Here is a 10396-nt window from a genome sequence, read left to right on the forward strand (position 1 = left end):
TGGGTCAAACAGTTGACCAAGGTCATTGACTTGGACTTGGTCAGCTGGGTGTCACTGTGCTTAATCGGAAAAGTGAAAAATTGAATAAAAAATTAATTTTTTGAAAAATCAAGGCAGGTTCGCTTTTAAGGACACATTAGGTTCACTTATTTGTCTAAGGTAACTTGTGGTCCGCTCCTGAGTACATGTCGTATAAGCGGACCTGTCCCCATATAAATAGCACAGGGGTCCGCTTATTGTGTCATTACACTCTCATTACACGGTCTGCTTTTCTGACAAATCCTCTGAGGCGATTCGAGCGATCCTCATTGTTCTTCACGATTACACACTGATTTGCCCTTTTAACATCATTTCCTGTTAGATCTCTACTTAATTCATCATGGGCAAGGTAAGTAGTCTCTCAATTTCTTCAATTTCATGCTCAAAATGTTGTGTCGGCTATCTGTGGCTATCTGTTATGAACGAACCGGTATTATGTGTCTTGAACTGTCATATTTGCTAAGATTGAACATATTATTAGTGTCGTCTGATAGTGTAGATGATAGTATTGTGCTTGATGGTTGTTAATTTGACAGTTTTGTGAAAGATATCGTAGATGGTTGGGTTCAGTCTTAGATCTAGGATTATTTAGGCATGTTTGATGAAATCAAAAGATACCCCTAGTCTCGGATATGAGTGTCGAATCTAGATCCAAGATCAATTTTAGGCTTTAAGTAGGTATTGCATGTTTAACTGTAGGACCATTTTTGCAGACAAACATTCTTTAGGTCCGCTTTTAAGCACACAAGAGATCCGCTCATTAGTCACTTATATAGGTCCGCCCTTAGGAACATTCTTTAGGTCCGCTCTTATGAACATATCTAGGTCCGCTTTTGGTGCACTGTGTATAGTGGTTCGCTTATTCGTGCTAGGTATGGTTCGCTTTTGTGTGTTTTTCATACTAGGTCCGCTTTTAGTGCATTATGTGTAATGGTTCGCTTATTCATGATAGACTAGGTTCGCGTTTTAGTCTTGTTAAGGATAGATTCGCTTCTATGCACATTGTTTGGTGGTTCGCTCATAGGTTTCTTGTGAGATTCACTTATGTTGTATTCATATGGTCCGCCTATGTGTACATCTTTGGTCCGCTTTTTGGTCAATGTTGAATTTCAAAATTTGAAATTTTTCTAAATCATTGTTCATGTTTTTGTTGTGCAGGCATCGGCGAATGTTGTGTTTGATCCAGTTCACAATAGTTGCTGTGATCTGGATGTTGAAAAGAATCCGTTATTGTCGAATTTCAGTAGCATATTAGATTTCATGGACTGGATTCCAATAAAGAAGGCGCTGACGGACCAAAGGCCAATCTACAGATCACACATTGGCCGTTTCTGGAAGAATGCTAGTTATGATGAGGAAAACAAAGTCATTTCATCGATAGTGGAAGTTAATGGGAAGTTAGAGACTATCTTGGTGACAGAAGCTCTTGTACGTGAAGTTGTGAACTTTCCAGATGAAGCTAACTATCCTACGAGGTTTCCTGAGAGGATGGTGAAAGGTTGCATGCTTAGGTTGGGATACAGAGGTGCATTGAACACGGGAAATTATCTGAAGTCGAAATTTCAGAAGTCTTTCAAGTTTCTAATTCATTGTATTCTGATTTCGCTAAGTCACACAAAGGGTTGCTATGATCAGATGAGAGATTATCAAATGAATATGCTGACGGCGTTGGTTTTGAACAAAAAGTATAATTTCTCGCATATAGTGTTTCACTACATGGCGGAGAACATTACAACGAATGTTAGAGCATGGAAGTATCCACGGTTTGTGCAGATGTTAATCGATCACGCATATCCAGGGATAGATAGAAACATTCAAAATGATCTTTTAGTACAAGCTCACATGTCGAACAACACGTTGAAGCAGTTAATCAAATACCATCCAAATCACCCAGAGCCAGATCTTGTGATTGAAAACTTTGGGTACATCAAAGATGTGAAGTATGTTGATCCTGATCCAGAGAATCATCAGAACTGGAGGAATCAGGAAGAAATGAAGGAGGCATTATACGCTGATGAGCTGAAGATTCTGGAAAAATTCAAAGACATAAGGAATGAATGGTACGTGAAAGAATCTGGAAGGAGACGCAGATTGGCGACTCCTACAGCGGAACAAGGTGAAGGTTCTTCGTCTAAATCAAAGAAGAAGCAAAAGAAAAAGGCACAAACTATGTTGATCGATGAGCCTGAAGAAGATGTTCCTGCTGTGAATGTTGAAAAGGAACAAGAGGTGAATGCTGGAGATGATTTAATGTTTGATGCAGAGATGCTTGAGACAGGTACAGATTTTGTTGAAAATGTTGTGCAGACTGTTACTACTGATATTCAGAAAGAGAAAGAGAAGTTGATAGATGATATTGAAGGCGATGACGTTGATAAAGATACAAGTAGTTCTTCAAGTTCATCAGAAGACGGAGTTGTAGATGAGGTTGAACGTGAAAGAAGAATGAATGAGGAGATTGAACAAGAAAAGTTGATCAGGAAGAGGAAGAGGCAAGAAAAGGATGATGCTCCTTATGTTCCTTCACCGGAGGATGTTTCTGAGTCACAATCAACTCCTCGAGGTAGAAAGAAAGCTGCTGGTCGTAAGAGAGCTACTCCGAAGGTTAGAGTATCAAAGAGACCTCAAAAGATTATGAAGAAGCCTTCTACACCTCCGCTTGAACCAATACCACCACAATCACCGATTCACCACTTATCACCAAGACAACCTACCCCTCCACAACAATCATCACCACCCAGACTTCCCACACCTCCAAGACAACCATCACCTACTCCTCAATCAACACCACCACCACAACAACCATTTTTCACTTCACAAGATATCTTCGGCACACCTCCACTCACCCAAGTACAACCTGGTTCTTCTAGTAAAGGTCTTCTGACACCGCAAGATAACCTGCTAGATGTTGGAGATTTCGACTTTGCAAACGCTTCTCAAGTTAGAAATGTTGAAAGAAAAGTTGAAGAAGTTGTTGCAGAAAACAAAAGGTTGGCAGCTGAGAACAAGAAGGTAGCTGATAGAGAAAAACTTCTTGCAGTTCGTGTGCAGAAGTTAGAGAGTGAAAATAAAGAATTGGCAAAGAAAGTTGATGCTGATCAGACTGAAATCGATATTCTAAAAGTTCGCGTGTCTGAGCTTGAAGAAGAGAAGAATCGACGTGATGGTCAGAGCGAATATTTCAAGCTTAAGAACAAAGAGCTTGCAGCAGCTAAAGCGGTAAGTGACCATGAAGTCTATATGCTGAATAGAGTGGTCAAAAGTATGCTTGGAATGTCAGTCGATCAAAGGTTCGAAGAGTTGAAAGTAGAAGACCTTCGTGCTGAACGTCAAGCTGAACTTGAAAGGCAGATGAAGGATAAGGGTAAAGGAGTTGAAGGAAGTTCATCTGTGCCTGAAATGGCTCTAGTACCTTCAATGGTTACAGAGAATCCTGAACCAATATCTGCAGTTTCTGGTTTGTTCGAAGAAGAAACTCCAATGCATGAGTTGATTGGTGATGAAGATGAAGAAGTTGATGAAGAGGATGCATGATAGGTTTGTCATGTTATGGACATAACTATAATAATTTTGTAGGGTTTAGATACTATATGAAAGCATATTGTTTGTAGTGCAAAAGGTTTGTTAAGTTTGTAGATGGAATACGGTCAGATTACATGAAAGGTATTCTCTAAACTTCTCAACTTTTTGATTATTTTCCCATGATTTAGAAATTATTTGATTTTATATGCATTATTGTTGTTCCAGACTGTAGATTTCATATTTACTTGATGTTAAAATGATTTGATATCCATAGATTGTCTTCGTCTGTCTTTTGAAGACACCCAAGATTGATGTAAGCTATTTTTAATATTGTTTCTTCAAAATTATTACAAACCTGTTAATGTTATTATTTTTTTTTTAAATGTAAGTGGTCAAAATGTTGTAGAAAGATCAATCATACGGGGCAAATGAAGATGATGGTGGTTGTGATGAACGAGTGTATCCACCGAAAAATGATTCAAGTGCACCGAAACCAGCCGGATTCCCGCCCGCTGTAACAAGCAGTTTATTTGTGTGCGCAAAATATCCTAAGAGGGTTGATAAACCAACGGAAAGGAGTACCGTGTTGCGAAATTTTTTCGCCACCGCATCACGCGGGTTTCCTACTATAACTATATAAAGCGAAAGTGTGTAAATGACTAACAATGGTATATATTCCATAGGATAACACGATTCTTTGATTTTTTTTTCCAGGTGCTTGATGAAGCAGATCGGATTCTTGATATAGGATTTTAACCAAAAGTTTGTTATATTCTTATAATAAACAAGGCCAATTTTTAGTTCCAAATATAAATACCCGCAGCAACGCGCGGGCATCCCCACTAGTAAATAATTAATACATGTAGTTTGGACTTTTGAGTATTCATGACCTGCTGTAAACGTTTGAAAACAAAAAAGGAACAAGTGGCACAATCGTAATTTGTATTTAACTATTGTCCAATTAGTTTACTAAGGCCATTCATGAAATGTTATATTATAGAATAGAATTTATTTGGGTAAATTACAGTTTTCATCCTTTATGTTTGTAGCGGGTTGCAATGGATAACCTTTAACTTCAATAATTACACTCACAGCCCTTTATTTGGAAAACCTGTTGCATCCTTCGTCCTTTAACACTAACCAGATTGAAATTTTAGGTTAAGTCAGATCATGTGCACCTCATGTGAGGGCATTTATATCATTTTACCCTCTATCTCTCTCTCTCCAACAAACCACCAAATCTAGCCACCCCTGTCACTCCCCCACATCGATTTGATAAAAAAAATACCCACAACAAACACTCTGAAATGGCTCCAAATTTGCCTGCTTCGACTTGACCAAACAGACTTTCAAGTACTCAAAAGACAAATAACTCAATACCCCAGTAGGCAAATTCCTCAAAATTGTGGAAAGGTAATCCATAAAGACCCAAAACCCTACCTTTCTCCAAAATCCTTAACAAAACCTTAGAAGATTGCCCATGCCTGCATTCTTTGAGTGATTAACTCTTTTGACACCATTAATATTCCCCATATCACCATTATAGCTGAAGCTCCTTTGGTTTGGAGCTTGGTTTTGATGGTGTCGAGTGAGTTGAGAAAGACATAAGTGAACAAGCCAGTTTGGGGGGGGGGGTATTGATCGGACGAGGTGGTGACGGTAGATCCGGTGGAGGTGGTTGTAGATCCGGCGTGGTGGTGGCAGTAGATCCGGCGTGGTGACGGGGAAGAGGCTGCGTCGACAAGTTCTTGATGGCGGCGTAGAAAGTACAAACCACCGTCATCGCCACACCCATTTCACCTTCATCTGAAATCTTCACTGTAAGCAGACCTGATTTGCCTTTCCTCGTTAACAAACCCCAAACCCTAGAACTCGATGCTGGTTGCGAATATGGTGGTGGTTTCTAGCAATGGTGGTTGCAAAGATGGCGGTGGCACTCATGGTTGCTAGAGGCTGGGGTGGTGGTTATCGGATGGTGCTGGGGGTTGTCGAATATGGTGGTGGCGACATTTGGGTTTTTTCTTGATTGATTATCATGTGCAGAAGAAGAAGAGCAAAATATGATTTTATATATGTTTTTAGTTTTGGTGTTTTTAAAGTTAGATTTTGATTTTTTATAAATATACTTTAAATTAAAATAATCTGGTAAAATGATCGAAATACCTCCATGTGCCTTGCACATGGAGAGGCTTAACTGATAATTTTAACAAGGTTAATGTTAAAGGACGTAGCGTGTAATGAGTTTTCCAAATAAAGGACTGTGAGCGTAATTATTGAAGTTAAAGGCTATCCATTGCAACCTGCTACAAACATAAAGAACGAAAAGTGTAATTTACCCAATTTATTTTTACCAAATAGAACGCTGAATGTTGAATGTGAGTTGCCATTTTTTGATGGATCTTTCCAAACTATACTCATAATTTTTTTCAATTACTGTAAACAAAAAAAAAAGAGCCTTAATTTGAGAATTAATGATCTTTTTGCTGAGTCCCAACATATAGACACATCCTATATATCTCTTCTCAAATGCTGAATTGACAATAACAAACTCAACACAATGGAGAATCCCATAGTATTGAAGAGAACAGGAGGAAACAAAGACTCAAAATATGTCCAAAAAAACCTATGAACTGAATATTAAGAGAGAAAAGAAAGGAAAAGATGTGATTTTTTTTCGTGTTCTCCAGTTTAATAAAAAGTAAAGGAAAAAAGAAGAAATCAAGAATTTTATGTGTTCCCGAGTTAGGAGGAAAAGAAAAGAAAGAAACAATTTTATCATTATACCCTTTAACCATAAAACATTTTAATTAGATATGAGAGTAAGTTAGTAATTGATATGATTTTCTCTCCTAATTTCTCCGATTTTGGAGGATAAATATACGTACAAATTTTCTTCCCTTTTTCCTCTTTTCCCCTCCCCTTCTATCCTTAAAATATCTCAGGAAAATGGTTTTTTCATATTTTCAACTATTTTCTTTCCCCGAGTTTTTTTCTCAAAAGGGTGTTGGTGGAAAACTTATTTACCAAAATGTGTGATTTGAAAAGTATTTACTAAATTTTTGAAAAAAAAAAAAAAAACTACTTTTTCTCACTCCTTATTTTATTGGATAAAAGCAATTTCTATTTTAAAATATTCTTATAAGAAGCAATTTCAACTCGTTTAATAAATGGGGTTTTTTAAAGATGTATTATTTTATTATTTGGTAAACAATGTTACATTTATTCAACACGTGGTTTTAAAGATATAACTTCTTTATTTGTTATATAAAATTACATTTATTCAACTCGTATAATATGGTTCTTATTAGACCTGGCAAACGGGTCAGGTTGGGTCGGGTCACGGGTCAAAACGGGTCAATTAAAAAAGGGTTGTTTTGGTTCGGGTTGAAACGGGTTCAGGTCGGAACGGGTTTCAGGTAGGGTCGGGTCGGGTTAGTTAAAAAAAATGTTTTTTTTTTAAGAGATTGTACATCAAGGGGCAATTTTGTCTGGTTAAAACGGGTCCGGGTTGGTTTGGGTTGAGAATAGGTTCGGGTCGGGACGGGTTCGGGTCAAAAAAGTGGGCTTCTTCAGATGTAAACAGATTCGATATATTTTTGTCCAAATTACAGACCTACTTGAGAAGCAAAACAATTGCAACTTGACATATACCTATAAATAACTAGCTCTAACCTGTTACAAATTTGATCGAACTGTTACCTTCAAGTTTAAGCTTCAAAAAAAAACTATAATTCTCATATCTCAAAAAGCAATCATCGAGATAAACTCAGCCAAAATAAACAGATAAAATAAATTATAATGTATTTAGCTTAATAATTCCTGTATAATCACAAATGAACATTTCTACAAGACTGTTTACTGAACTCTAAATCTGTGTAGTAACAGATTACTGTAACAAATGTATTTAGCTTAATAATGCCTTAATAATCACACAAAAAAAAACATTCCTACAAGTCTGTTTATCAACTAATAACAAATTACATATGTAAACAACTAATCGCATGAAATTAAAATTGCCGATGTTCACTATTACTGTCAAAATAATCGATTCAAACGATTGTAAAATCCCTAATCCTATACGCATTTTCCCTATGAACATCCATAATTTCGTAATCCAGATTGATACAGTATTGGTACATAAAATTAACAACAGATCTGTATAATATGACGGATAATTATATGAAAGAATGACATTAATTCGAGTGGAGTACCTGCTGCACCTGCTGCTATGAAGGCATCAGAGAAACACAGGAGTTGGTAGGGTGTATGATGATGACAGTGGGGGTTTGTGCAGGAGGAGACGTCGGAGACGGTGTGGGTTTGTGGCGGAGGAGACGGCGGAGGTTTGTGGCGGAGGACTGGAGGAGCGTCTCTAACCCGTGGTTGAGGATAGTCAACCCTAAAGAACCGTTCCTTGAAAATGTTCAAACCATATTGACCCGTAGTTACCTTGTTTTTCTAATTAACCCATTTCAACCCTTGACTTTTACTTAAATAACTTGCCCCCCCCCCCCTACTGAAACCAAACTGGAAATGATTGGTATTTTACTTGGTCAAAGAGGTTGATGTCATGAGTGCTTAACTCCATTGTAGATGACTTTTCAGATACATGTACATGAAGTTGATCCATGGGTCTACCACAAGAGATGACTGTGCAGGGGCTTCAGAAACATCACCATGGTTAAAAGATTAAGATTCTAGGTCCTGGTCAGCTTCGGTCAACACATTTCATTCATGATGACATTGTATCGAGAGTCCGATGGTGGATGACCTAAAGCTCCTCCAGCTCCGGCGAACATCATATGTAGTTCCATCGCTCACATTGGCTTCCGATCAAGACATTTGAATTATATATTCTGTTCTGATTTTGATAGAATTGCTAAATTTAAGAAATAGTAGCACGGAGTCTAAAATTAGAACATGAATACGTGTCGCCAAAACTGCAGCAGGCCAGGAAAGAGAGTGTGTAACCTCCCTCAACTGTTGCTTCTACAAGTCATTTTGATACTATGGATGGTCAAGATCAAAAGTTGAGGACTTTCTAGGCCCGGAATTATCCAAAAGGCCTAACAATTTGAACACTGCACAAAAGGATTCTGAAACACTATTTAGTAGCATAAAGTTCCATAAAAAAAAAAAAAAAAGACATCAAACACAGTGAAACCTGAACTGCAAAGTAAGATACGAAAACCAAGATTTGCTTGTGGAAGAACTTGTATCGGATCATCAAGTCTTGTTTGCTCCTCTATAAAGGCAGCATGCTTTCAACATAACACCTGATCAGACTGAACCGTGATGAGGTTGAGAACGGAAACTGATGACCCGGGGTGAATTGTAATGATTTAAAATTTCTACTCCTCTTGTTATAGACAAGTAAACTCGTCACATCCTCAGACAAGTTGCCTGAACGAAAGATAATCTCGTCCATATTAACAGAATCATTCGGGTAAGGCCCACCTAACTCGATCCAAGGCTCTGGAAACGCAATGATTTCTTTGACCCAAACACGGTTTTCATAGTCTTGTAATATCCAAATAAGCATTTCATTGTTTTCAAGCATAAGATTATAATCACGGTCAACAACTCCTATACAGCCATTGGTTTTTATGATGCAAGGTTGCTCATCATCATAATCGGGCACAGAAATTTGAGGTACATTGATAACCGAAACCATCTCTGTTCTCAGGTCAAACGCCAAAATGAGAAGCGATAAACTGTCTTGACACAATAGATGTATTACACTATTAACACAAACACTTTTGCTGTAGAAGTGCAAATGATCCCAACTAAAACCAATAGGGAACTCTGCATCGATCTTTCTCCATGAACAAGTTGACAAAGAGAAAATCATAACCTCGAATCTAGTAGGATAATTAAATTTTCTGATCATCAAAACCTTATGTTCGTTTCTAGACTCATCAAACCCGAAATAGTAAAAGACACGCCATATTCTATTTCTATCGGTGTAAGGATGAGGGAGCCTAAAAAACTTACGCCTGCTGGGGTTAATAACGAAAGGGTTAGCTTTAGCGGAATGGGTAAACACGTTAACGGTATTAAAGAATACTAAGCCGTTCAAATGTTCTGCTACTGGGATATCATGATCAGACGCGCAGTCAATTGTGAGGAGATGAGTTACGGGACCACCGTCACATGCGGCGGAGAGAAGGTGGTGTTTGTGGGGGGATTCGTCGTAGGCAGAAATGAATAAGCCAGTGTGGTGGTGATCGGTGGAGTGGAGTTTGGTGAATGACGGATCGGAGATGCGGGAGAGCCACGGTTTGGAGACTGATCTGAATCGGAGAATGGATTTGACGGGGAGTCTGGAGAGGATGTCATCGATGATTTCATCTGGGACTGTAGTGGTCGTCGATTGGTGGTGTTCTTGTTCTAGGGTTTCCATTTTCTGAACAGGGCTTTGGAGGTGAAATTAGATTTCAAGTTTAGGTTTGTTCACAACTAAATAGGGCTTTGGAGGTGAAATTAGATTTCAAGGTGGTGTACTTGTTCACAAGTTTAGGACATGGGGTATGGGGCTTGGGTTAGGGCGTGGGTTGGGGGAAAACGCCCAAGGCACCACCCCGGGTGGGCTTGGGTTGGGGGCGTGGTCCTTAGGGCTTGGGTTTCAAGCCGGGCGGGGGGCGGGGGAGCAAGGTGACATGGCGGTTTATGAATGACCCGTTCAAACTAGCCGTTGGGTCTATTTAAAAAAAAAAAAAATCTTTTTTCCCTTTATAAATACTTACCACATTTAACATTTTTCTCACACAATATCAAACACATAAAACACAATATTGCCATGAGTTCTTCAAGTTATAGTGAATCGTCATCATCA

General features: G+C 38.5%; 1 protein-coding gene across 2 annotated transcripts; it reads right to left on the reverse strand.

Annotated features, from left to right (window-relative positions):
• Window positions 1-7545: 7545 nt before the first annotated feature.
• LOC110867853 (putative F-box protein At1g47790) lies at window positions 7546-10023 on the reverse strand. 2 transcript variants are annotated; one of them, XM_022116908.2, is made up of 2 exons: window positions 8726-10023; window positions 7546-8642 (listed from the first exon to the last, which is right to left on the reverse strand). In XM_022116908.2, the coding sequence occupies exon 1, from the start codon at window positions 9962-9964 to the stop codon at window positions 8807-8809; it is 1158 nt and encodes a 385-aa protein (XP_021972600.1). In that variant the 5' UTR covers window positions 9965-10023; the 3' UTR covers window positions 7546-8642; window positions 8726-8806. The 2 variants fall into 2 exon arrangements, with proteins under 2 accessions (XP_021972600.1, XP_035831033.1); XM_035975140.1 differs by having other exon boundaries at window positions 7546-8657.
• Window positions 10024-10396: the final 373 nt, after the last annotated feature.

Source organism: Helianthus annuus, chromosome 7 (genome assembly GCF_002127325.2).
Source record: "Helianthus annuus cultivar XRQ/B chromosome 7, HanXRQr2.0-SUNRISE, whole genome shotgun sequence".
Lineage (NCBI taxonomy): Eukaryota > Viridiplantae > Streptophyta > Magnoliopsida > Asterales > Asteraceae > Helianthus > Helianthus annuus.

Coding starts and splice junctions, on each gene's coding strand:
- LOC110867853 (XM_022116908.2), bottom strand. CDS start 9,964: ATGGAAACCCTAGAACAAGAACACCACCAATCGACGACCACTACAGTC.